A 27,442-nucleotide genomic window follows, 5' to 3' on the forward strand; every position below is an offset into this window, starting at 1 on the left:
TAGCCGAGACCCCAGAGAGATTCCGAAACTGGGGGCGCTATACACTTATTTCTCACCGCCGTTAAAAAGCGGCACTGATGCATAAGTACCCTTAACTAACGCTGTTAAAAGGCGTATCGGCGGTCATTAAGGGGTTAAAGGGATTGTCTGGTCTTAGGGTACAAGTCTGCATTTACTCTATGTGATTGTAGACTTGTGAATCCTCACATTGCGTACACTGAACTCTGTGAGGATTTTCCAGTGCTGGAGCTGGGAAAGTGTGGTCATGTGACTCCAATACGCGATATGCATAATCTGCCACATTCCGATTAGATGGGTGCGGCCACACTTCATTCAAGTGTATTGAGCGAGGATGGAAACAGTCTAGTCGAAATGTGGCCAGGAGTATGCATATCGCATACTTGTCGTCACATGACCACTGTTCCTGATGATGACACCAGAGAATCCTCACAGCGTGCAGTGCGTACATAAAGTGACTGTAGACTGGTAGCCTAAGGCAGGGAAAACCCCTTTAATTTTCCAAGTAATAGTGAGTAAAATGAATAGAGAAATCTGTTACATCTGTAAACAATACTGAACATATAGTGCATAAGGATAAAAAGAGTTTTTTTAAAACTTAATCTTTTATTTTTCACATTTTTTAAATACACTATCGAAACATGATAGTTTTTGCCAGTTTCATTCATTTTTTCACAATATGTTTAATAAGAAAATACCAAGGTTTATGATGTTTATATGATTTTATTTGCCTGTAGAATATAAATCCTGTGTAGAAAGTAAAAGTTGACTCTCACTGACACACAGTTAAAACTCATTTTATTTTTTAATTGAGACATATTAGTGGGGTATGAATCCACTCATTCTTTCTACAGCGGTAAATGGCCAGGCAACTTCTTCTTGCAGGTAATGTTTTTCTTTTTATTTTTTACTTTGATTTCATCTTAAACATCCAACAAGAAGACACAATGAAAACAATCAAAATTTATAATTTACATTACTATAACTAAAATCGAACTCCTGAATGATTACAACACATCACACTCAAGTGGAAATATTTGGAATTTGTGAACATTTATAATAACCCATCTAAATTCTTTTGGACAGTCTGGTCACTTTTCTCATTATTTGGTTGATTCAATGGTTTATAATTATTTTGGTATTCTTGAAGAATTTTAACTACATCATGATGTCCAAAGTGTATAGCTTCATCCATAGGAGTGTTATTCCATCTGTAAAAAAGAAAAAAAATTAGAAGGTTGAGATTAAGGCCTCTGCTTATCTGCTACATAAACTCTATTGTCACCATCCACCAGCAATCTGTTTATAACACTGTTTAATGTGCAAATAAGACTGAAAGGCTTTGGGAGTGCCTCCCCAGCACTATTCTCCTCCTGCTTGACTGACAGCTTGTTGGTGATGTAGTCCTGATAGTGAGTTGTCAGCCAAGCAGAAGGTGGTACTGAGTCCATAATAGTGCTGGAGAGGCAGAAGCTCAGGGAGTGCTTTGCTATGCCCACAGCACTTCAGCTTAATTTGCATAGGAATTAAAATGCACTTTTTGGTGGGTCAGGGAGCAAAAGATTGAATAAATAAATGTTTGAATGGCATTACAGCTCAGAGAGCAACATGACCACATAAACAGTACATTTTTGGGTGGGGCAGTAGGAGGGTGCAAAGCTGGATCATGTTGACAGATTCCCTAAAAGTTTCCTAAAAGTTTCCTTGTTGTAAAGTGATAACATATTGATTGTATTTGCGGTCATTATGTTGGTTAGAGGTCTGACCACTAAGACCTCACATTCTTAATTTCCACCCACCATAATGTAATATGCATACACTGTACAGTATGACAACACTTTATAAGACTGCAATAACCTTTAAAATAGAAAAAGTTAATTGATTTTAAATTTCAAACATCGATATTATATAAATGTAATTATCTATTCAATTTGACTTCCACTATAACAATTGACAATACAAATTCTAAACTTAGTTAAAATGAAAGCTCTCACATTCTCTGAGGTGTGAAGGATGTGTACAACTTTTTTGGCAAAGTTATATTTCAATGCCAGTCTCATCAAAGCAGGAAATTCATCACTAGTCATCTAATGTTTAAAGAACTCAAGCAGTGAGAGAATTCTGCTGTATACAGTATATCACATAGGATACATTGAGACTTCTGTATAAACATCACAGGAGACAATGAGACTGCTGTATATACATCAAATAAGAGGCACTGACACTGCTGCATATATCACATAGCAGACACTGGGACTGCTGTATATACAAGCCTACGTGGCAACATATCCAGGGCAAGCAGTCTGGAAATGTGACCGTTTAGTATCGTGGCCTGTGGGTGGGCAGCTGCATAATTTACACTTGCGTTCCAAGGACTGCGGTAGGGACAACTGAGCGCTGCACTGGGACAAGGATGTAGCTGCTGATGGTGGTTGCAAGTGTGCAACGACAGGTGCAGGGTGGGAGGCATCTTTGCCTACATAGATGGGATGGTATTTATGACTGCTCGGAGATTTAGTTTTCATCGCAGCAGCTGGATGATTTGCGACTGTTAGACAGTTTGATTACATATGGGGATTCCCTAGCAACCAGGCAATCCCCACATGTACCCAGCCTGGCTAGTAGCTGTAAATCATTTAGCTGAGGTGATGAAAACTAAATCTCCGAACACTAACAAATACTCGGAGGTCACCCGAGCGTGCTCCGGAAAACCAGAGCAACGAGTACACTCACTCATCACTACTATCCATACAACAACCTTTTCCCACTGGTCTGGCTTTGAGAGTGGTGTTTTGTGCCCCCTACCAAGTGGGGCAGGAAGCTAGATCGACATGATGTGTGTTTGTTGTGTTCCCGCGGCAGACACAGTTTCATAGTACCCATGGCCTCGGCCTCTGTACTCACCATCAGCATCAAGTCCACTTCCCTGTCCTTTACCATGCACCATGCCCATTTTAAATTACGTATGATATATCCATGTTGAAAAAACTTTTCAGTCCTACTATTGCCAAAAAATTGGCCCACCTCAGTGGAGTTCTTAAGCGGCAGTATCAATAAAGCGATGCTATTTCTAACCAACCAATTTTTTTTTGTTTTGAGACATAACTGGAGCATGATAAATGCGTATATAATTTCAAAACTGAAAAAATTTCTAGTACTACAATTGCAGGAAAATTGGCCCACCTCAGATGGACCCCTTTCGCTGCAGTATCAAAATAGTGATGCTATTTCTAACCAAACAATTTTTTTTTGTTTTGATGTACAAATGGAGCATGATAAAAGCTGTATAAAATTTCACTGCTGAAAAAAAATTTCAGTATTACTATTGCAGGAAAATGTGCACACCTCAGATGGACCAGTTACAGGGCAGGAGCAATATAGTGATGCTATTGAGATCCAACTAATTATTGACCCAAAAAGAGGCCTGTTCTAGAAAGGGCGAGCTCATCCATAAATATACAGATAAATAACCAAAACAAAATGGACACCAGAGCAGTACTCAAAAAATGTATATAACTTTATTACAAAATATATTTTTCATTAACACACTGTTAAAATCATAGAAATAAAGACAATTAAATAAAGGCAATCACAAAATGCAATACAAAAGGGTGGCGACACCTAGGTACCACACACAGGCAAATTGGTAATATATAATGGTTTATCACATTTTTTCAGACCATAAGACGCACTTTTTCCCAAAAAAATTTTTTGGGGAAAATGGGGATGCCTCTTATGGTCGCAATATACTTACAAATCCTGGCAGCGGTCCCAGTGGCCGAGGTTCCGATGCAGCTGTGCGGCTGTAGCTGTGCTCTGTGGTGTGCTGGCTCTGTGGTGTGGTGGCAGCAGGGCTCTGTGCTGCCTGGGGGACTCTGCCAGCATTTTGTTAAAGCACGGAAGTCCCTGCAGCTCCGTTGCTGTGATATAGCTTGCCGAATAAGCCCAGACCCAATCAAATTCGCTCATCTCTACTTCTAATCAGTGTAGGAGTACAAGAAATCAGACACTATGGTCTTCTAGCTCCTCTCTGTCACGGTAAATCCATGACACAACTTCTCTCTAAGTGCTGCTAGCAGCAGTATTACTATTGATTATAATTAGTCCTAAGAAGGGCTGTTGTACTTGAAAGAAATGCAAATGTTTTTGAATCCTTGCTTAATATGAAGCTAAAATTCACTCCCTCTTTCAGCAGCAGGGTTTTATATAGATCTGATGACGCTATGCTGCCAGTCAACCATAGTATTTGTGTTGAGGGAGCAGCCGCCATCTTGGATACGGGGCATACTAACAGAGATTGGCGTGGCTCCATTTTGTCTCCTATCTGAATTCACCTGGTCACACATCTGCAGGGATGAGCGCTCCTGGCCCCCACCCTTTTCCCCTAGCTGAATAAAGTTCCTTTTAGTATGGTAATGAACTGAGGGCAGTGTAGCAGGCAGATGGCACTTCAGAGCTTGAGTGAGGAAGCCACACCAGCAGGGGGCATGGAGGTGCCTGGGGGCTCAATTAAAGCATGCATGTCAGGTGGCTCCAGGAGCCTAAGTCTATTATCTGCCCAGCCAGACCGTCTCTGCCATGCAATTATGAATTATGGACGCGTCGTCCGAGGTACAGGCTCATAAAAAAACCTCATGGCCCTGAAGAAATTGCGCATCTGACAGTGCAACTCCAGGGTCCGTGGGAGTTCGGGAACCTGAGATATAGAGATCAGCCTCCCACAGCGACCGAATGAGTCCAGGTTGTACGACCGGCAGAACAAACCTCATGCACTGGTACCGCCCATGTACTGATCCGATCACCCTGAGAGCAGTTATCCCATTTATTAGATATTGGATACAGATCTTGCAGGGAAGCTGAGGGGTGGTGTTGTGAGTTCTGTTGTCGGGCTCCCTCCTGTGGTCATGAATGGTACTTCGGCTGGTTCTGTCCATGGACTTTCTCTGGTGGCTGTGGGTGTTTCTGAGTTTCCTTCCTCAGATGACAAGGTTAATTCGTTAGCTGGCTGCTCTATTTAACTCCACTTAGATCTTTGCTCCATGCCACCTGTCAATGTTCCAGTATTGGTCTAGTTCACTCCTGGATCGTTCTTGTGACCTGTCTTCCCATCAGAAGCTAAGTTCCAGCTTGTATTTCTTTGGTTTGCTACTTTTCTGTCCAGCTTGCTATTTAATTTGTTGTCTTGCTTGCTGGAAGCTCTGGGACGCAGAGGGAGCGCCTCCGCACCGTGAGTCGGTGCGGAGGGTCTTTTTGTGCCCTCTGCGTGGTCTTTTTGTAGGTTTTTGTGCTGACCGCAAAGTAACCTTTCCTATCCTCGGTCTGTTCAGTAAGTCGGGCCTCACTTTGCTAAATCTATTTCATCTCTGTGTTTGTATTTTCATCTTTACTCACAGTCATTATATGTGGGGGGCTGCCTTTTCCTTTGGGGAATTTCTCTGAGGCAAGGTAGGCTTTATTTTTATATCTTCAGGGCTAGCTAGTATCTTAGGCTGTGCCGAGTTGCATAGGGAGCGTTAGGCGCAATCCACGGCTATTTCTAGTGTGGTTGATAGGATTAGGGATTGCGGTCAGCAGAGTTCCCACGTCCCAGAGCTCGTCCTATATTATCAGTAACTATCAGGTCATTCCGTGTGCTCTTATCCACCAGGTCCATTATTGTCCTGACCACCAGGTCATAACAGGGTGGAGACTTTTAGCCCGTTCAGATACAGGGAGGAGGGACACAGAAGGATTAAGGAGCTGAGACACATGGACAGACACACACTCAACAGAAGAAGATGACTATGAACTAAGGAAGGGGGCATATGCCAGCCAGAGGGGAGCAAGCACGTGCTTTTTGGGGGCTGCCCGGCAACTAAGTATTGTACTTGTGGAACGCAGAGCCCCCCGGCTTCCACAAGCGACCTTTAACCTGGTAAAATGACCTCCAACTTTATACATCTAAGCCTTGTACTATTATTGTTATATTTTACTCTGACTGTAACCCTTGATATATTTTTACTGTATATTTCTTGTAATTACCTAGTGTGCCCTTCAGGCAATTAAATCATAAATTAATTTTGGGCTGATCCTTTTATTCTGATTGCGAATCTTAGAGTACCCAGCGTGGATAACAGGGCAGTCTCCCCGGCGGCCATTTGCTCTAGGTGCAGTTCCCTTATTGGCCTGAGAGACAAAGGGGGCGCCGGAGAGCTGTGCCTGTGTAGTGACGTCACGGATTGGTGACGTGGGATTCCTTCACAGTATTGTCTACAAATATCTGAAGGGATGTCACAGTGTAGAGGGATCATCATTATTCTCATTTACACATGGAAACACGAGAAGCAATGGAATGAAACTGAAAGGGAGAAGGAAGAGATTAGATAATAGAAAAACGTTTTGACAGTGAGGGTGATCAATAAGTGGCACAGGCTGCCACAAGAGGTGGTGAGTTGTCCTTCAAAGTCTTCAAACAGAGGCTGGAAAGACATCTGTCTGAGACGGTTTAGTGAATCCTGCATCGAGCAGGGGGTTGGACACAATGACCCTGGACGTCCCTTCCATCTCTAAGATTCTATGAGTAATGATTAGTGATAACCACGTTTATAGCAAACACTGATACTTGCAGTTTGGTGCACACGGCCTTTCTCTCTCAGAGACAGATTCTGGCTTGTCTTTGTTTAGCTTTTCAGCTCCAATACAATCCACTTTGGTTAGCTTCCCCCAGCCGACTGCCTAAAGTGAACACCTAGCCTGGTTATATGCAGAGCTAGTCAGATGCACTGTTACCGCTGTATACGGGGTGGGGGCGCGCCCCGCTGCATCTTCTCTTCCAGCCAGGCGGCATCCTCGGGTTCCCCGCCATCCGCACATGCCGGCTTGCAGGGTGCCTTAGACCGCAGCCTGAGTCCTGACCCGGAAGTGACCTTTCCCGGCATCCGGTATATCTGGCAGCTGCGGCTGTGCCTCCGTGCCTGATTATTGTTTTCCTGCACTTGTCCTGTGCAGATTAGCCCTCAAGTCCCTGTACACTTCCTAATGTGTACTTAGATCTGTACCCGTTTTGGTGTATTTCCCTCTGCGTGCTCTGCTCTGTCCGTCTGCTTCCAGTACATACTCTGCTCCATACCTGTTATTATGTGTTTCCATGTGCGTGCTCTGCTCTGTCCCTTTCCCTGTATGCTTCCCAGTACATACTCTGCTCCGTACCTGTTACTATGTGTTTCCATGTGCGTGCTCTGCTCTGTCCCTTTCCCTGTATGCTTCACAGTACATACTCTGCTCCGTACCTGTTATTATGTGTTTCCATGTGCGTACTCTGCTCTGTCCCTTTCCCTGTATGCTTCCCAGTACATACTCTGCTCCGTACCTGTTATTATGTGTTTCCATGTGCGTACTCTGCTCTGTCCTTTCCCTGTATGCTTCCCAGTACATAATTCTGCTCCGTACCTGTTATTATGTGTTTCCATGTGCATGCTCTGCTCTGTCCCTTTCCCTGTATGCTTCCCAGTACATACTCTGCTCCGTACCTGTTATTATGTGTTTCCATGTGCGTACTCTGCTCTGCCCTTTCCCTGTATGCTTCCCAGTACATACTCTGCTCCGTACCTGTTATGTGTTTCTATATGCGTGCTCTGCTCTGTCCTTTCCCTGTATGCTTCCAGTACATACTCTGCTCCGTACCTGTTATTATGTGTTTCCATGTGCGTGCTCTGCTCTGTCCCTTTCCCTGTATGCTTCCCAGTACATACTCTGCTCTGTACCTGTTATTATGTGTTTCCATGTACGTACTCTGCTCTGTCCTTTCCCTGTATGCTTCCCAGTACATACTCTGCTCCGTACCTGTTATTATGTGTTTCTATGTGCGTGCTCTGCTCTGTCCCTTTCCCTGTATGCTTCCCAGTACATACTCTGCTCCGAACCTGTTATTATGTGTTTCCATGTGCGTACTCTGCTCTGTCCTTTCCCTGTATGCTTCCCAGTACATACTCTGCTTCGAACCTGTTATTATGTATTTCCCTCTGCGTGCTCTGCTCTGTCCGTCTGCTTCCAGTACATACTCTGCTCCATACCTGTTATTATGTGTTTCCATGTGCGTGCTCTGCTCTGTCCCTTTCCCTGTATGCTTCCCAGTACATACTCTGCTCCGTACCTGTTACTATGTGTTTCCATGTGCGTGCTTTGCTCTGTCCCTTTCCCTGTATGCTTCCCAGTACATACTCTGCTCCGTACCTGTTATTATGTGTTTCCATGTGCGTACTCTGCTCTGTCCCTTTCCCTGTATGCTTCCCAGTACATACTCTGCTCCGTACCTGTTATTATGTGTTTCCATGTGCGTACTCTGCTCTGTCCTTTCCCTGTATGCTTACCAGTACATACTCTGCTCCGTCCCTGTTATTATGTGTTTCCATGTGCGTACTCTGCTCTGTCCTTTCCCTGTATGCTTCCCAGTACATAATTCTGCTCCGTACCTGTTATTATGTGTTTCCATGTGCGTGCTCTGCTCTGTCCCTTTCCCTGTATGCTTCCCAGTACATACTCTGCTCCGTACCTGTTATTATGTGTTTCCATGTGCGTACTCTGCTCTGCCCTTTCCCTGTATGCTTCCCAGTACATACTCTGCTCCGTACCTGTTATGTGTTTCTATATGCGTGCTCTGCTCTGTCCTTTCCCTGTATGCTTCCAGTACATACTCTGCTCCGTACCTGTTGTTATGTGTTTCCATGTGCGTGCTCTGCTCTGTCCCTTTCCCTGTATGCTTCCCAGTACATACTCTGCTCTGTACCTGTTATTATGCGTTTCCATGTGCGTACTCTGCTCTGTCCTTTCCCTGTATGCTTCCCAGTACATACTCTGCTCCGTACCTGTTATTATGTGTTTCCATGTGCGTGCTCTGCTCTGTCCCTTTCCCTGTATGCTTCCCAGTACATACTCTGCTCCGTACCTGTTATTATGTGTTTCCATGTGCGTACTCTGCTCTGTCCTTTCCCTGTATGCTTCCCAGTACATACTCTGCTCCGTACCTGTTATTATGTGTTTCCATGTGCGTGCTCTGCTCTGTCCCTTTCCCTGTATGCTTCCCAGTACATACTCTGCTCCGTACCTGTTATTATGTGTTTCCATGTGCGTACTCTGCTCTGTCCTTTCCCCTGTATGCTTCCCAGTACATACTCTTCTCCGTACCTGTTATTATGTGTTTCTGCAGCGCCCCAGAGATCTGGTCATTGCAGTAACGTCGCTCTGCCACTAAGGGGAGTGATGGTACGTCTGATGGCACTAAAGGAGTTCTTCTGACCAGGTATCACCAGCACACATTACACTTCACACTCCGACCACTAGGGGGAGCAAAAGGTTTTATTTACTAGGCCACTCCTCACACTGGTAAAACTAGGGGTTGGATAGGAAGTTAGGGAGAAGCTGACTGGGTTTTGTTCAGGCAACATCCCGTGGCAGGGGGTGTTGCGGGGAAGATTCAGGGGGGTCCCTGTCAGGCGTGGGAACCTGGCAGGTACTTAGCGACAAGGCAGAACGTTACGGAACCGCGCCTGCACTACTTTGCGGCGGTATCCTAAGAAAGAGACATGAAGCGAAGGATATTGTGGACAGTGAGAAACGAGATCAAGCACAAGGGAGGGCCAGTAGGAGTCGTGCCCGGAGAACGGCAACATCCTACTGAGGCGCGTAGCCGGTGCCCGGAACACCGAGGAAGTAACTGACTTTAGGCCTTACTTCAAATACCGCAGGACAGTTAATTATAGGTTGGCTGTTTACCTTACATCACCTAAGCAGACATACGGGGCAACGCGTGGAGAGGGGCATCTCTAGGGTCCCGGAAGAGTTCCGAGCCTACCCGTCAAACGGGTGCGTCCTAGCCATAACAAACCTGGGGGACGGAGAATAGAAAGAACTGGAACGAATGAGAATAGAAGTTGTGAGGACTATCCCGAATGCTCAGCAGGGAAGCACTACAACACACAGGCGCTAGTGGTAGGCAACGATTTCCACCTGCAAAGGGAACTCTGGATGTGCCTTCGGACCGGCCAGTCTCAGACAGCCCTGTTAACTGTGCTCTGGATTGAGGATCCTGAAGTCACCAGTAAAGAGGTAAAGAGACTGCAACCCTGTGTCCTCGTTATTGTCTGCACCTCACACCATCACCATCCACCTTACTGGGAAGCCCTGGGGACATACTTCACCTGTGGGAAGGTTTACCATCCAGCTGCCATCACATCACCCCAGTGGGCCCCAAGCAGCGTCGGTCACCCTGACCGAAAACCACAGGTGGCGTCACAAAACCTTGACAGACTCGTATCACCTTTCATTGGACGCCCCTTATCAGGGTCACGAACCGGGTCCAGCCACCGTGACATCCCCAGAACTGAGCCAGAGAGGACCGGTACCGAGTAACCCGCGGCCCTGCGTCTGGGGGCGTTCCAACTTGGCGTCACAAACAGGATCTACTTAAGCCTGAGAAGCAGGTCATGTGTGCCTTGGAACTGTGATTTATTGCAAAGACTGTATTGCTAACTGCCGCCAAGATTCCCGCCAAAACCGCCGCCATTGCCGCGCCACGAGGAGCGCTGGAGAAGGAGGGCGTGCCATGGGAGGAGATCGTGAAAGCAGCGCCAAAAGTAGCGACCGCCCCCTCAGACTACGGCTGCAGGATGACGAGCTCAGGAATGCAGGAGCTCACACCCCAGAAGATGGAGGAGCCTCGTGTGTATGCCGCCGCAGATCAAGAAGTAGAGACGGCGACCAGCGAGTGCCTGAACTGTGACGAAGTAGCCCAGGACCCCCTCAGTCCACCGGAGGCGAGTCAGAGCCTGCCGCTACTGGAGATGCCTGACCTCCCGACTCCGGATGTGGGGTCGGCGACGGCGAAGAAATGGAAGTCGGAGCTGTGCAAGAAGATCGCACAGGGAGAGCCGTGGTCAGAGCCGCAGCAGACTCCAGTGTCCTCGTCAGCGGAGCCGACCGACATCGGTGGAACCACATCAGACGCAGGTACCAAAAGCGACCCTGCCTCACCGACCGATCCAGCTCCAGTGACCGCTCCCCGTCCCATCTATGACTGGTCTCCCGCTACCGAGATTGTGGTGGCGGCCCTTTACGCTATGAAGGGAATACTGCCCCCGCTACCGACACCTATGGACGAAACGTTAGACGTGAGTCACGAGGGGGTGATCTTTGAATGGGATGCTCCAAGGTTCCAACCAGACGGGTCCAGACAGGAGGGCTCTTACATAGTTGGGCTCACCTGGGAGCAGTATCGACGAAGCCTAATTTTGCAGTGGGAAGACCGAGAACGAACAGAACAGACTGCCCGACCAGAGGTACGGACGCCCCGTATCAACTGCTGCCCTGAGAGTTTGGTGAAACAGGGGATAGTGCTGGCCTTCCACCTGAGAAGGGGTTGTGGCTTTATACTGGAGCCAGGGCTGCCGACTGAAGTCTTTGTGACTAGCTGTAATGTGGAACCCCAGTCCCACAGTGTACCTCCTATCCGAAACTTGTACAGGGGGGACCATGTGACCTACACTCGCCACTGGAGTGAGCGAGGTTGGTATGCCAAGAGAGTCAAACGATGCGCGCTTGTGGTTGCGCCATCTACGATTACGACCAAAACTGGTGACGGCACTCCGCCGACCCCCGACCCCGCAGGACCCAGCACTACTACTCCGGCGTGTGGTGTCCTGCTTGCGGTATCTGCCACGGGCACCGCCATTCGTACCCAGACCACTACTGACTTGATGAAGGCAGTGCTGGACGATGACACAGAGCCAGACCTTTCCCGGTCGGGAAGGGGTCACTACCGGCTGATGTCCTGTCACCTGCTATAGAAGTAAACCTCGGAAACCTGAAACTGTAAATAGTTAATTGTTGGTCTCCTGCTCTTTTGCTACTTGAACCCGTCTAGGGTTAACTCTTAAAGGGGTCCCTTTGTTTACCCGGGATCCCTATTGTTTTATTTTATTTTGCACAAGTTCATCACTTTTTAAAAGACTGCCGAATCATGGACGTTGAATGATTCCCAAACTGCATTGTAAATAGTTCGCACCTTATTAAAGGTGCCCTCTACTGGTTTTACAAAAAAAGAAGGCTTTGTGAAGAGACTGTTTTTGAATACAGCACAGAAGGTCTTGCTTTCTAACGGACTTGCAGACAGAGAGAATCTGCACTACCTCAAAGAGACTTGGTTCCCTCTTAAAGGGAATGTTCACATGTTGCACTTAAGTATAATGTTGCCTTAGGAAAGTTAAAATTGTAATAATGTTGAGATTTAGGAACTGTTGATAATGTTACTAGAGATTGAGGACAGGAAAAGTTGAAAGCCAAAATTCCAACATAGTGAACCCTGTTGTGAATTCTGCTCTTGGGCTCCCTCCGGTGGTTATGAGTGGTAGTGCTGCTGTCTTTGGATCGCAGCATTTATCAGGTGTGTCCACTTATTGCAATTTGGAAAGGGTTTTTTGTCTTGCTTGATCCTTTAGTCAGTGCCAGTTGTCCATTGTTTTTGGAGGATTCACATCCCTACCTGGTCTCTCCTGTTTTGCTGTTCTTTTCAACAAAGATAAGTTCTGGCTTTGTTTTTGCTGTCCACATGCTGTGGGCTTTATAGTTCAGTGCATTTACATGTTTTGTCTTGTCAAGCTTTGTCTGTGTAGGGATTTTTTGCAGCCAAGCTGTATCTCTGGAGATGCAGATATACCCTCCATGTCTTTAGTCAGATGTGGAGATTTGTATTTTCAGTGGTGGATATTTTCTAGTGTTTTAATACTGACCGCATAGTACTCTGTCCTATTCTTTCTTTTTAGGTAGAAAGCCTCCTTTGCTAAATCCTGATTTCAGTCTGCTTATGTCATTTCCCTCTCCTCTCACAGTCAATATTTGTGGGGGGCTGTCTATCCTTTGGGGATTTTCTCTGAGGCAAGATAGTCTTCCCGTTTCTATCTTTAGGGGAAGTTAGTTCTTAGGCTGTGTCGAGGTGTCTAGGGAGTGTTAGGTACATCCCACGGCTACTTCTAGTTGCGGTGCTAGTTCAGGGTCTGCGATCAGTACAGGTACCACCTTCTCCAGAGTACGTCTCATGCTGCTCCTAGGCCACCAGATCTTAACAGAACCCGTAGGGTTAGAGAGTCCTCCTGAGATCCGTAGAACGATAGTTGGTTGCTGATAGAAAGACAATGACAGTAGGCCCAGCCAAGGAGCTAGGCGGTCCTGCATTGAAGTTAGAAAGAACAGAAAAAGTTGAGTTTGCCTTGTAGTACTTTATAGTAGGCCTTTAGTGGGTTCAGCTTATACGCCCTTAAAGGAGAAGTTAAATTATTGTTCAGAATTTGCACTTAGTAGAATACCCGGCAGGGTACCAGAAGTTATTTATAGTCAGAATGTTATTTAAACTATTTAACCTTGTTTTTGTTTGTAACGTTCAAGTGTCCTCACCTCCCATAAAGGTAAGCATTGTTCTAATTACTTGTTTCAAGCATTCCAAAATTTTGTATGTCTTTTGCTAACATGTATTGTTGTTCTTCTTCCCAGTCCAGGACTGGATTTAACCGGGGGGGGAGTGCAGCGCCCCAGAGATCTGGTTATTGCAGTAACGTCGCTCTGCCACTAAGGGGAGTGATGGTACGTCTGATGGCACTAAAGGAGTTCTTCTGACCAGGTATCACCAGCACACATTACACTTCACACTCCGGCCACTAGGGGGAGCAAAAGGTTTTATTTACTAGGCCACTCCTCACACTGGTAAAACTAGGGGTTGGATAGGAAGTTAGGGAAAAGCTGACTGGGTTTTGTCCAGGCAACATCCCGTGGCAGGGGGTGTTGCGGGGAAGATTCAGGGGGGTCCCTGTCAGACGTGGGAACCTGGCAGGTACCTAGCGACAAGGCAGAACGTTACGGAACCGCGCCTGCACTACTTTGCGGCGGTATCCTAAGAAAGAGACACGAAGCGAAGGATATTGTGGACAGTGAGAAACGAGATCAAGCACAAAGGAGAGCCAGTAGGAGTCGTGCCCGGAGAACGGCAACATCCTACTGAGGCGCGTAGCCGGTGCCCGGAACACCGAGGAAGTAACTGACTTTAGGCCTTACTTCAAATACCGCAGGACAGTTAATTATAGGTTGGCTGTCTACCTTACATCACCTAAGCAGACATAGGGGGCAACGCGTGGAGAGGGGCGTCTCTAGGGTCCCGGAAGATCTCCGAGCCTACCCGTCAAACGGGTGCATCCTAGCCATAACAAACCTGGGGGACGGAGAATAGAAAGAACTGGAACGAACGAGAATAGAAGTTGTGAGGACTATCCCGAATGCTCAGCAGAGAAGCACTACAACACACAGGCGCTAGTGGTAGGCAACGATTTCCACCTGCAAAGGGAACTCTGGATGTGCCTTCGGACCGGCCGGTCTCAGACAGCCCTGTTAACTGTGCTCTGGATTGAGGATCCTGAAGTCACCAGTAAAGAGGTAAATAGACTGCAACCCTGTGTCCTCGTTATTGTCTGCACCTCACACCATCACCATCCACCTTACTGGGAAGCCCTGGGGACATACTTCACCTGTGGGAAGGTTTACCATCTAGCTGCCATCACATCACCCCAGTGGGCCCCAAGCAGCGTCGGTTACCCTGACCGAATACCACAGGTGGTGTCACAAAACCTTGACAGACTCGTATCACCTTTCATTGGACGCCCCTTAGCATGGTCACGGACCGGGTCCAGCCACCGTGACATCCCCAGAACTGAGCCAGAGAGGACCGGTACCGAGTAACCTGCGGCCCTGCGTCTGGGGGTGCTCCATTTCCATGTGCGTGCTCTGCTCTGTCCCTTTCTCTGTATGCTTCCCAGTACATACTCTGCTCCGTACCTGTTATTATGTGTTTCCATGTGCGTGCTCTGCTCTGTCCTTTCCCTGTATGCTTCCCAGTACACTCTGCTCCGTACCTGTTATTATGTGTTTCTATGTGCGTGCTCTGCTCTGTCCCTTTCCCTGTATGCTTCCCAGTACATACTCTGCTCCGTACCTGTTATTATGTGTTTCCATGTGCGTGCTCTGCTCTGTCCTTTCCCTGTATGCTTCCCAGTACATACTCTGCTCCGTACCTGTTATTATGTGTTTCTATGTGCGTGCTCTGCTCTGTCCCTTTCCCTGTATGCTTCCCAGTACATACTCTGCTCCGTACCTGTTATTATTTGTTTCCATATGCGTGCTCTGCTGTTCCTTTCCCTGTATGCTTCCCAGTGCATAATCTGCTCTGTACCTGTTATTGTGTGTTTCTCTGTGCGTGCTCTGCTCTGTTCATTTCCCTGTACGCTTCCCAGTGCGTACTCTGCTCCGTCCCTGTACGTCTCCCTGTGTGCACTCTGCCTTACCCGGGATCTCGGTTCTCCCTGCGAGTATCCTGCCCTATCCAGAGTCCTGTACCAGCTGTGTGGTCTCAGCCTGGTCCTGGTGCCTTTCGGTGAACGTGCTGCTCCGTACTGTTCTTGGTGAGTACCCTGGTTCTTTCCGTTTCCTTCGAGCCATCCCTCTGGCACTATCTATCACGGCATACCATCCCCCCGGGCCGGTCCCTCAAAAAGGAGGACAAATGGAGTTTTTTTTAAAAAAAAATACGTATAAAAGCCTTTATTGACACAATAATAAACATAACAACAAAAGCCATGCAGGAGAAAAATTACACGTGGCTCATGGAATGCAAATATATATCAATTTTATTAATAACTAAATAAACATAAAATCGTAACACCAGAGTACCTCAAAATGCAACAAAACACCGTACGGCTAAGGCATAACAACCGAGTGGGTGGGACGTTCACCGAGGCAAAGGCAAACCACGGGTAATACATATTTGTTTATTCCATGCTATGGACTCTTACTTGGTTTGTTGACTCTAAGTACATTAGCATTGGTACCTAAGTGTCCCTCCAGCATACTTTCCATTTAGGTCCAGATGGTCCAGTTGGTTTTTGTAATGCTATTTAAGTAAGGGTCACTGTGTTGAGCATCAGGCTATGTTATATATATGGGTCAATAGAAGTAGGATGCAGCATTAAGCAATAAATATTGTTATGCCTTAGCCGTACGGTGTTTTGTTGCATTTTGAGGTACTCTGGTGTTACGATTTTATGTTTATTTAGTTATTAATAAAATTGATATATATTTGCATTCCATGAGCCACGTGTAATTTTTCTCCTGCATGGCTTTTGTTGTTATGACTATTCTACGGAATGTGACCAAGCTGGTTTTGGCTTTAGGTCAATTGGATTAACATGTATACACAATAATAAACATACAGAAAGACAGATAAAATCAGGTGCTATAAGGGACAACACAAAAAGTGGTGGCGTTCAGTACAAAGTATAGCTCAATTCACAGTAACTAACTTAAAATATATATCTTGGTACCGTGTAACTAACTTAAGGTACCTTCACACATAACGATATTGTTAACGATATCGTTGCTATTTGTGACGTAGCAACGATATCGTTAATGAAATCGTTATGTGTGACAGCGACCAACGATCAGGCCCCTGCTGGGAGATCGTTGGTCGCTGAATAAAGTCCAGAACTTTATTTCGTCGCTGGATCTCCCGTGGACATCGCTGGATCGGCGTGTGTGACACCGATCCAGCGATGTCTTCACTGGTAACCAGGGTAAACATCGGGTAACTAAGCGCAGGGCCGCGCTTAGTAACCCGATGTTTACCCTGGTTACCATGCTAAAAGTAAAAAAAAAACAAACACTAGATACTTACCTACAGCCGTCTGTCCTCCAGCGCTGTGCTCTGCACTCCTCCTGTACTGGCTCTGAGCCGGAAAGCAGAGCGGTGACGTCACCGCTCTGCTTTCCGGCTCACAGACAGTACAGGAGGAGAGCAGAGAAGCAGAGCGCAGCGCTGGAGGACAGACGGCTGTAGGTAAGTATCTAGTGTTTGTTTTTTTTTACTTTTAGCATGGTAACCAGGGTAAACATCGGGTTACTAAGCGCGGCCCTGCGCTTAGTTACCCGATGTTTACCCTGGTTACCGGCATCGTTGGTCGCTGGAGAGCGGTCTGTGTGACAGCTCTCCAGCGACCAAACAGCGACGCTGCAGCGATTCTGATCGTTGTCGGTATCGCTGCAGCGTCGCGAAATGTGAAGTGGCCTTTAGTAATGGAAAGACAAAGACTTGCTGGTTGAGCTCAGAGAGTCACATAACAATGCCCCCTGCTGTAGGCAAAAAGTACCATCAGTCACTATACTATTCCTATGTCTATACTAATGCCCAGGGTTGCATGGTTTGTGGTCAAGAGCCCAGGGTCCAAAACCAATCTGACATTATAATCATCAAAGGATATAAGCATACAGAAACCAAAATTGAATTCTGCTATTTATAGGAGAATCATTATTGCAACCAGCCATATTCAAGGTAAAACTATTTCATGTATTCAATATAAACTGACATTTGGGGTAAGGAAAAATATTTTAAAGTATGGTCAAATGTAGCGAGTGAAAACTACTCCATCATGTGTACTTCAGCAAACCAGTATGAGGTTATGGTATCCTTGTTCACATTTGCATGTTTTTGAGGCTAATAACCATTTACCAGCAAAAATGTGATTTTGGGCCAATGAGAAATGTGAGGCCCTACAGTCCTATAAGTTATGCTAGACAAAACTGGCCCAACTTGATACAAAAACTCTAAAGAGAATACCATACTATAACAGTCTCAAAATATTGATCTACAATATATATATATATATATATATATATATATTAACAGTATTAAAAAAAAGAATTACCTGTCTTTTGGGAATGGGTTAACCTTGCATGCCTCAAGAAGAAAGCGTACAACTTCTACATGCCCTGCATTTCAAAATAAAAGCAAAAGAATCAGATTATTCATACATTTGCTTTCAATGAAACAATACAAAAGTGTTTAGAAAGGTACCTTTTATGTTTTTAAAGTAAACTAAAAGTGGAATTATCCATAGGATCAACCCTCCTATATGAGCATCTGGTTCATAGGTGGCTGAGTAAAATTATACTTTGATAATCTGTAATCTGATATCTTAATCCAGACAAATCATTTTTTTCCTAATATGCAAGAACTATGGGCCGGACACTGATCTGTATGAGAATCTGCCTCCAGGGCTTATTATAAATGACAGGGGGCGTTACCAGTGTGAGACATGTAATGATTGACAGACTGCTCTTCTGATCTACCAGTCTCTCACTAGTAATTTCTTAACAATTAATTTACATTTTAAGAAAAATATGGAATTCTTGTGAATTAGACATCAGATCACAAATATCAAGTATCACTTTAGTCAGCTTCCTATGACCTACTGTATATGCTTATTTAAACAGCTTAGGCTGGTTTCACATTTGCGTTTAAAAACGCAGCGTTTTAAACGCAAACGCATTTGGTGAAAAAATGCGTTTAAACGCGTTTAAACACTGCGTTTTTTTAGGCGCATGCTTTTTTCCATGTTTTAACGCAAACGCAGCGTTTTGACGCGTTTACATGCGTTTTTTCCTGTGTTTGCGTTTTTGAAACGCATGATGAGAAGTGTGTGACAGCTGCCAATCATCAAAATCAACTAGAAAACCCACTATAAACAGAAATACCTAGGGTTAGGATTAGGATCCCTAGCAACCCTAGGAATCCTAACCCTAACCCTAAAACAAAAACTCTAACCCTAACTCTAACCCTAACCCTAACACAAACTCTAACACAAACTCTAACACAAACTCTAACACAAACTCTAACCCTAACACAAACTCTAACCCTAACCCTAAAACACAAACTCTAACACAAACTCTAACCCTAACACAAACTCTAGCCCTAACCCTAAAACACAAACTCTAACCCTAACCCAAACTCTAACCCTAACCCAAACTCTAACCCTAACCCTAACACAAACTCTAACACAAACTCTAACCCTAACACAAACTCTAACCCTAAAACACAAACTCTAACCCAAACTCTAACCCTAACACAAACTCTAACCCTAACACAAACTCTAACCCAAACTCTAACCCTAACACAAACTCTAGCCCTAACCCTAAAACACAAACTCTAACCCTAACCCAAACTCTAACCCTAACCCAAACTCTAACCCTAACACAAACTCTAACACAAACTCTAACCCTAACACAAACTCTAACCCTAACCCTAACACAAACTCTAACCCTAACCCAAACTCTAACCCTAACCCAAACTCTAACCCTAACCCTAACACAAACTCTAACACAAACTCTAACCCTAACACAAACTCTAACCCTAACCCTAACACAAACTCTAACCCTAACCCAAACTCTAACCCTAACCCAAACTCTAACCCTAACCCAAACTCTAGCCCTAACCCAAACTCTAGCCCTAACCCTAAAACACAAACTCTAACCCTAACCCAAACTCTAACCCTAACCCAAACTCTAACCCTAACCCAAATTCTAACCCTAACCCAAACTCTAACCCTAACCCAAACTCTAACCCTAACACAAACTCTAACACAAACTCTAACCCTAACACAAACTCTAACACAAACTCTAACCCTAACCCTAACACAAACTCTAACACAAACTCTAACACAAACTCTAACACAAACTCTAACACAAACTCTAACACAAACTCTAACACAAACTCTAACACAAACTCTAACACAAACTCTAACACAAACTCTAACACAAACTCTAACCCTAACCCTAAAACACAAACGCTAACACAAACTCTAACCCTAACACAAACTCTAGCCCTAACCCTAAAACACAAACTCTAACCCTAACACAAACTCTAACACAAACTCTAACACAAACTCTAACACAAACTCTAACACAAACTCTAACACAAACTCTAACCCTAAAACACAAACTCTAACCCTAACCCAAACTCTAACCCTAACCCAAACTCTAACCCTAACACAAACTCTAACACAAACTCTAACCCTAACACAAACTCTAACCCTAACCCTAAAACACAAACTCTAACACAAACTCTAACCCTAACACAAACTCTAACCCTAACACAAACTCTAACCCTAACACAAACTCTAACCCTAACACAAACTCTAACCCTAAAACACAAACTCTAACCCTAACCCAAACTCTAACCCTAGCCCAAACTCTAACCCTAACCCAAACTCTAGCCCTAACCCAAACTCTAGCCCTAACCCTAAAACACAAACTCTAACACAAACTCTAACCCTAACACAAACTCTAGCCCTAACCCAAACTCTAACCCTAACCCAAACTCTAACCCTAACCCAAACTCTAACCCTAACCCAAACTCTAACCCTAACCCTAACACAAACTCTAACCCTAACACAAACTCTAACCCTAACCCTAAAACACAAACTCTAACCCAAACTCTAACCCTAACCCAAACTCTAACCCTAACACAAACTCTAACACAAACTCTAACACAAACTCTAACACAAACTCTAACACAAACTCTAACACAAACTCTAACATAAACTCTAACCCTAATACAAACTCTAACCCTAACCCTAAAATACAAACTCTAACCCAAACTCTAACCCTAACCCAAACTCTAACCCTAACCCTAACACAAACTCTAACCCTAACCCTAACACAAACTCTAACCCTAACACAAACTCTAGCCCTAACCCTAAAACACAAACTCTAACCCTAACCCTAACCCAAACTCTAACCCTAACCCAAACTCTAACCCTAACCCTAAAACACAAACTCTAACACAAACTCTAACCCTAACACAAACTCTAACACAAACTCTAACCCTAACACAAACTCTAGCCCTAACCCTAAAACACAAACTCTAACCCTAACCCAAACTCTAACCCTAACCCAAACTCTAACCCTAACCCAAACTCTAGCCCTAACCCAAACTCTAGCCCTAACCCAAACTCTAGCCCTAACCCAAACTCTAGCCCTAACCCTAAAATACAAACTCTAACACAAACTCTAACCCTAACACAAACTCTAGCCCTAACCCTAAAACACAAACTCTAACCCTAACCCAAACTCTAACCCTAACCCAAACTCTAACCCTAACCCAAACTCTAACCCTAACCCAAACTCTAACCCTAACCCAAACTCTAACCCTAACACAAACTCTAACACAAACTCTAACCCTAACACAAACTCTAACCCTAACCCTAAAACACAAACTCTAACCCAAACTCTAACCCTAACCCAAACTCTAACCCTAACACAAACTCTAACACAAACTCTAACACAAACTCTAACACAAACTCTAACACAAACTCTAACACAAACTCTAACACAAACTCTAACACAAACTCTAACACAAACTCTAACCCTAACACAAACTCTAACCCTAACCCTAAAACACAAACTCTAACACAAACTCTAACACAAACTCTAACACAAACTCTAACACAAACTCTAACACAAACTCTAACCCTAACACAAACTCTAGCCCTAACCCTAAAACACAAACTCTAACCCTAACCCAAACTCTAACCCTAACCCAAACTCTAACCCTAACCCAAACTCTAGCCCTAACCCAAACTCTAGCCCTAACCCTAAAACACAAACTCTAACCCTAACCCAAACTCTAACCCTAACCCAAACTCTAACCCTAACCCAAACTCTAACCCTAACCCAAACTCTAACCCTAACCCAAACTCTAACCCTAACCCAAACTCTAACCCTAACACAAACTCTAACCCTAACCCTAACACAAACTCTAACACAAACTCTAACACAAGCTCTAACACAAACTCTAACACAAACTCTAACACAAACTCTAACACAAACTCTAACACAAACTCTAACACAAACTCTAACCCTAACCCAAACTCTAGCCCTAACACAAACTCTAGCCCTAACCCTAAAACACAAACTCTAACCCTAACCCAAATTCTAACCCTAACCCAAACTCTAACCCTAACCCAAACTCTAACCCTAACCCAAACTCTAACACAAACTCTAACCCTAACACAAACTCTAACACAAACTCTAACACAAACTCTAACACAAACTCTAACCCTAACACAAACTCTAACCCTAACCCTAAAACACAAACTCTAACCCAAACTCTAACCCTAACCCAAACTCTAACCCTAACCCAAACTCTAACCCTAACCCAAACTCTAACCCTAACCCAAACTCTAACCCTAACCCAAACTCTAACCCTAACCCAAACTCTAACCCTAACACAAACTCTAACACAAACTCTAACCCTAACACAAACTCTAACCCTAACCCTAAAACACAAACTCTAACCCAAACTCTAACCCTAACCCAAACTCTAACCCTAACCCTAACACAAACTCTAACACAAACTCTAACACAAACTCTAACACAAACTCTAACACAAACTCTAACCCTAACACAAACTCTAACCCTAACCCTAAAACACAAACTCTAACACAAACTCTAACACAAACTCTAACACAAACTCTAACACAAACTCTAACACAAACTCTAACACAAACTCTAACCCTAACACAAACTCTAGCCCTAACCCTAAAACACAAACTCTAACCCTAACCCAAACTCTAACCCTAACCCAAACTCTAACCCTAACCCAAACTCTAACCCTAACCCAAACTCTAGCCCTAACCCAAACTCTAGCCCTAACCCAAACTCTAGCCCTAACCCTAAAACACAAACTCTAACCCTAACCCAAACTCTAACCCTAACCCAAACTCTAACCCTAACCCAAATTCTAACCCTAACCCAAACTCTAACCCTAACCCAAACTCTAACCCTAACACAAACTCTAACACAAACTCTAACCCTAACACAAACTCTAACCCTAACCCTAACACAAACTCTAACACAAACTCTAACACAAACTCTAACACAAACTCTAACACAAACTCTAACACAAACTCTAACACAAACTCTAACACAAACTCTAACCCTAACACAAACTCTAACCCTAACCCTAAAACACAAACTCTAACCCAAACTCTAACCCTAACCCAAACTCTAACACAAACTCTAACCCTAACACAAACTCTAACACAAACTCTAACACAAACTCTAACACAAACTCTAACACAAACTCTAACCCTAACACAAACTCTAACCCTAACCCTAAAACACAAACTCTAACCCTAACCCAAACTCTAACCCTAACCCAAACTCTAACCCTAACCCAAACTCTAACCCTAACCCAAACTCTAGCCCTAACCCAAACTCTAGCCCTAACCCTAAATCACAAACTCTAACACAAACTCTAACCCTAACACAAACTCTAGCCCTAACCCTAAAACACAAACTCTAACCCTAACCCAAACTCTAACCCTAACCCAAACTCTAACCCTAACCCAAACTCTAACCCTAACCCAAACTCTAACCCTAACCCAAACTCTAACCCTAACCCAAACTCTAACCCTAACACAAACTCTAACACAAACTCTAACCCTAACACAAACTCTAACCCTAACCCTAAAACACAAACTCTAACACAAACTCTAACACAAACTCTAACACAAACTCTAACACAAACTCTAACACAAACTCTAACACAAACTCTAACACAAACTCTAACACAAACTCTAACCCTAACACAAACTCTAGCCCTAACCCTAAAACACAAACTCTAACCCTAACCCAAACTCTAACCCTAACCCAAACTCTAACCCTAACCCAAACTCTAACCCTAACCCAAACTCTAGCCCTAACCCAAACTCTAGCCCTAACCCTAAAACACAAACTCTAACCCTAACCCAAACTCTAACCCTAACCCAAACTCTAACCCTAACCCAAATTCTAACCCTAACCCAAACTCTAACCCTAACCCAAACTCTAACCCTAACACAAACTCTAACACAAACTCTAACCCTAACACAAACTCTAACCCTAACCCTAACACAAACTCTAACACAAACTCTAACACAAACTCTAACACAAACTCTAACACAAACTCTAACACAAACTCTAACACAAAGTCTAACACAAACTCTAACACAAACTCTAACCCTAACACAAACTCTAACCCTAACCCTAAAACACAAACTCTAACCCAAACTCTAACCCTAACCCAAACTCTAACCCTAACACAAACTCTAACACAAACTCTAACACAAACTCTAACACAAACTCTAACCCTAACACAAACTCTAACCCTAACCCTAAAACACAAACTCTAACCCTAACCCAAACTCTAACCCTAACCCAAACTCTAACCCTAACCCAAACTCTAACCCTAACACAAACTCTAACACAAACTCTAACCCTAACACAAACTCTAACCCTAACCCTAACACAAACTCTAACACAAACTCTAACACAAACTCTAACACAAACTCTAACACAAACTCTAACACAAAGTCTAACACAAACTCTAACACAAACTCTAACCCTAACACAAACTCTAACCCTAACCCTAAAACACAAACTCTAACCCAAACTCTAACCCTAACCCAAACTCTAACCCTAACACAAACTCTAACACAAACTCTAACCCAAACTCTAACCCTAACCCAAACTCTAACCCTAACCCAAACTCTAACCCTAACCCAAACTCTAACCCTAACACAAACTCTAACACAAACTCTAACCCTAACACAAACTCTAACCCTAACCCTAAAACACAAACTCTAACCCAAACTCTAACCCTAACCCAAACTCTAACCCTAACCCTAACACAAACTCTAACACAAACTCTAACACAAACTCTAACACAAACTCTAACCCTAACACAAACTCTAACCCTAACCCTAAAACACAAACTCTAACACAAACTCTAACACAAACTCTAACACAAACTCTAACACAAACTCTAACACAAACTCTAACACAAACTCTAACACAAACTCTAACACAAACTCTAACACAAACTCTAACACAAACTCTAACACAAACTCTAACACAAACTCTAACACAAACTCTAACACAAACTCTAACCCAAACTCTAACACAAACTCTAGCCCTAACCCTAAAACACAAATTCTAACCCTAACCCAAACTCTAACCCTAACCCAAACTCTAACCCTAACCCAAACTCTAGCCCTAACCCAAACTCTAGCCCTAACCCTAAAACACAAACTCTAACACAAACTCTAACCCTAACACAAACTCTAGCCCTAACCCTAAAACACAAACTCTAACCCTAACCCAAACTCTAACCCTAACCCAAACTCTAACCCTAACCCAAACTCTAACCCTAACCCAAACTCTAACCCTAACACAAACTCTAACACAAACTCTAACCCTAACACAAACTCTAACCCTAACCCTAAAACACAAACTCTAACCCAAACTCTAACCCTAACCCAAACTCTAACCCTAACACAAACTCTAACACAAACTCTAACACAAACTCTAACACAAACTCTAACACAAACTCTAACACAAACTCTAACACAAACTCTAACACAAACTCTAACACAAACTCTAACACAAACTCTAACCCTAACACAAACTCTAGCCCTAACCCTAAAACACAAACTGTAACCCTAACCCAAACTCTAACACAAACTCTAACACAAACTCTAACCCTAGGGACCCTAACCCTAAAACACAAACTCTAACCCTAAAACAAACTCTAACCCTAACACAAACTCTAGCCCTAACCCTAAAACACAAACTCTAACCCTAACCCAAACTCTAACCCTAACCCAAACTCTAACCCTAACCCAAACTCTAACCCTAACCCAAACTCTAGCCCTAACCCAAACTCTAGCCCTAACCCTAAAACACAAACTCTAACCCTAACCCAAACTCTAACCCTAACCCAAACTCTAACCCTAACCCAAATTCTAACCCTAACCCAAACTCTAACCCTAACCCAAACTCTAACCCTAACACAAACTCTAACACAAACTCTAACCCTAACACAAACTCTAACCCTAACCCTAACACAAACTCTAACACAAACTCTAACACAAACTCTAACACAAACTCTAACACAAACTCTAACACAAAGTCTAACACAAACTCTAACACAAACTCTAACCCTAACACAAACTCTAACCCTAACCCTAAAACACAAACTCTAACCCAAACTCTAACCCTAACCCAAACTCTAACCCTAACACAAACTCTAACACAAACTCTAACACAAACTCTAACACAAACTCTAACCCTAACACAAACTCTAACCCTAACCCTAAAACACAAACTCTAACCCTAACCCAAACTCTAACCCTAACCCAAACTCTAACCCTAACCCAAACTCTAACCCTAACACAAACTCTAACACAAACTCTAACCCTAACACAAACTCTAACCCTAACCCTAACACAAACTCTAACACAAACTCTAACACAAACTCTAACACAAACTCTAACACAAACTCTAACACAAAGTCTAACACAAACTCTAACACAAACTCTAACCCTAACACAAACTCTAACCCTAACCCTAAAACACAAACTCTAACCCAAACTCTAACCCTAACCCAAACTCTAACCCTAACACAAACTCTAACACAAACTCTAACCCAAACTCTAACCCTAACCCAAACTCTAACCCTAACCCAAACTCTAACCCTAACCCAAACTCTAACCCTAACACAAACTCTAACACAAACTCTAACCCTAACACAAACTCTAACCCTAACCCTAAAACACAAACTCTAACCCAAACTCTAACCCTAACCCAAACTCTAACCCTAACACAAACTCTAACACAAACTCTAACACAAACTCTAACACAAACTCTAACCCTAACACAAACTCTAACCCTAACCCTAAAACACAAACTCTAACACAAACTCTAACACAAACTCTAACACAAACTCTAACACAAACTCTAACACAAACTCTAACACAAACTCTAACACAAACTCTAACACAAACTCTAACACAAACTCTAACACAAACTCTAACACAAACTCTAACACAAACTCTAACACAAACTCTAACACAAACTCTAACACAAACTCTAACACAAACTCTAACACAAACTCTAACACAAACTCTAACCCAAACTCTAACACAAACTCTAGCCCTAACCCTAAAACACAAATTCTAACCCTAACCCAAACTCTAACCCTAACCCAAACTCTAACCCTAACCCAAACTCTAGCCCTAACCCAAACTCTAGCCCTAACCCTAAAACACAAACTCTAACACAAACTCTAACCCTAACACAAACTCTAGCCCTAACCCTAAAACACAAACTCTAACCCTAACCCAAACTCTAACCCTAACCCAAACTCTAACCCTAACCCAAACTCTAACCCTAACCCAAACTCTAACCCTAACACAAACTCTAACACAAACTCTAACCCTAACACAAACTCTAACCCTAACCCTAAAACACAAACTCTAACCCAAACTCTAACCCTAACCCAAACTCTAACCCTAACACAAACTCTAACACAAACTCTAACACAAACTCTAACACAAACTCTAACACAAACTCTAACACAAACTCTAACACAAACTCTAACACAAACTCTAACACAAACTCTAACCCTAACACAAACTCTAGCCCTAACCCTAAAACACAAACTGTAACCCTAACCCAAACTCTAACACAAACTCTAACACAA

At 43.8% G+C, this 27,442-nt stretch overlaps 1 protein-coding gene across 1 annotated transcript in view; it reads right to left on the reverse strand.

The window, feature by feature from the left end:
* Positions 1 to 721: 721 nt before the first annotated feature.
* Positions 722 to 27,442, reverse strand: part of GLS (glutaminase) — a 618,398-nt gene continuing 591,677 nt past the window's right edge. Inside the window, exons 17-18 of the mRNA XM_069733841.1 lie at positions 17,787 to 17,850; positions 722 to 1,229 (exon numbers count right to left, since the gene is read on the reverse strand). Of these exons, the coding sequence (XP_069589942.1) occupies positions 1,073 to 1,229; positions 17,787 to 17,850 (221 nt within the window). The 3' untranslated portion in view covers positions 722 to 1,072. The remainder of the gene's footprint in view (positions 1,230 to 17,786; positions 17,851 to 27,442) is intronic.

This window comes from Ranitomeya imitator, chromosome 7 (genome assembly GCF_032444005.1).
Source record: "Ranitomeya imitator isolate aRanImi1 chromosome 7, aRanImi1.pri, whole genome shotgun sequence".
NCBI classification, from domain to species: Eukaryota; Metazoa; Chordata; class Amphibia; order Anura; family Dendrobatidae; genus Ranitomeya; species Ranitomeya imitator.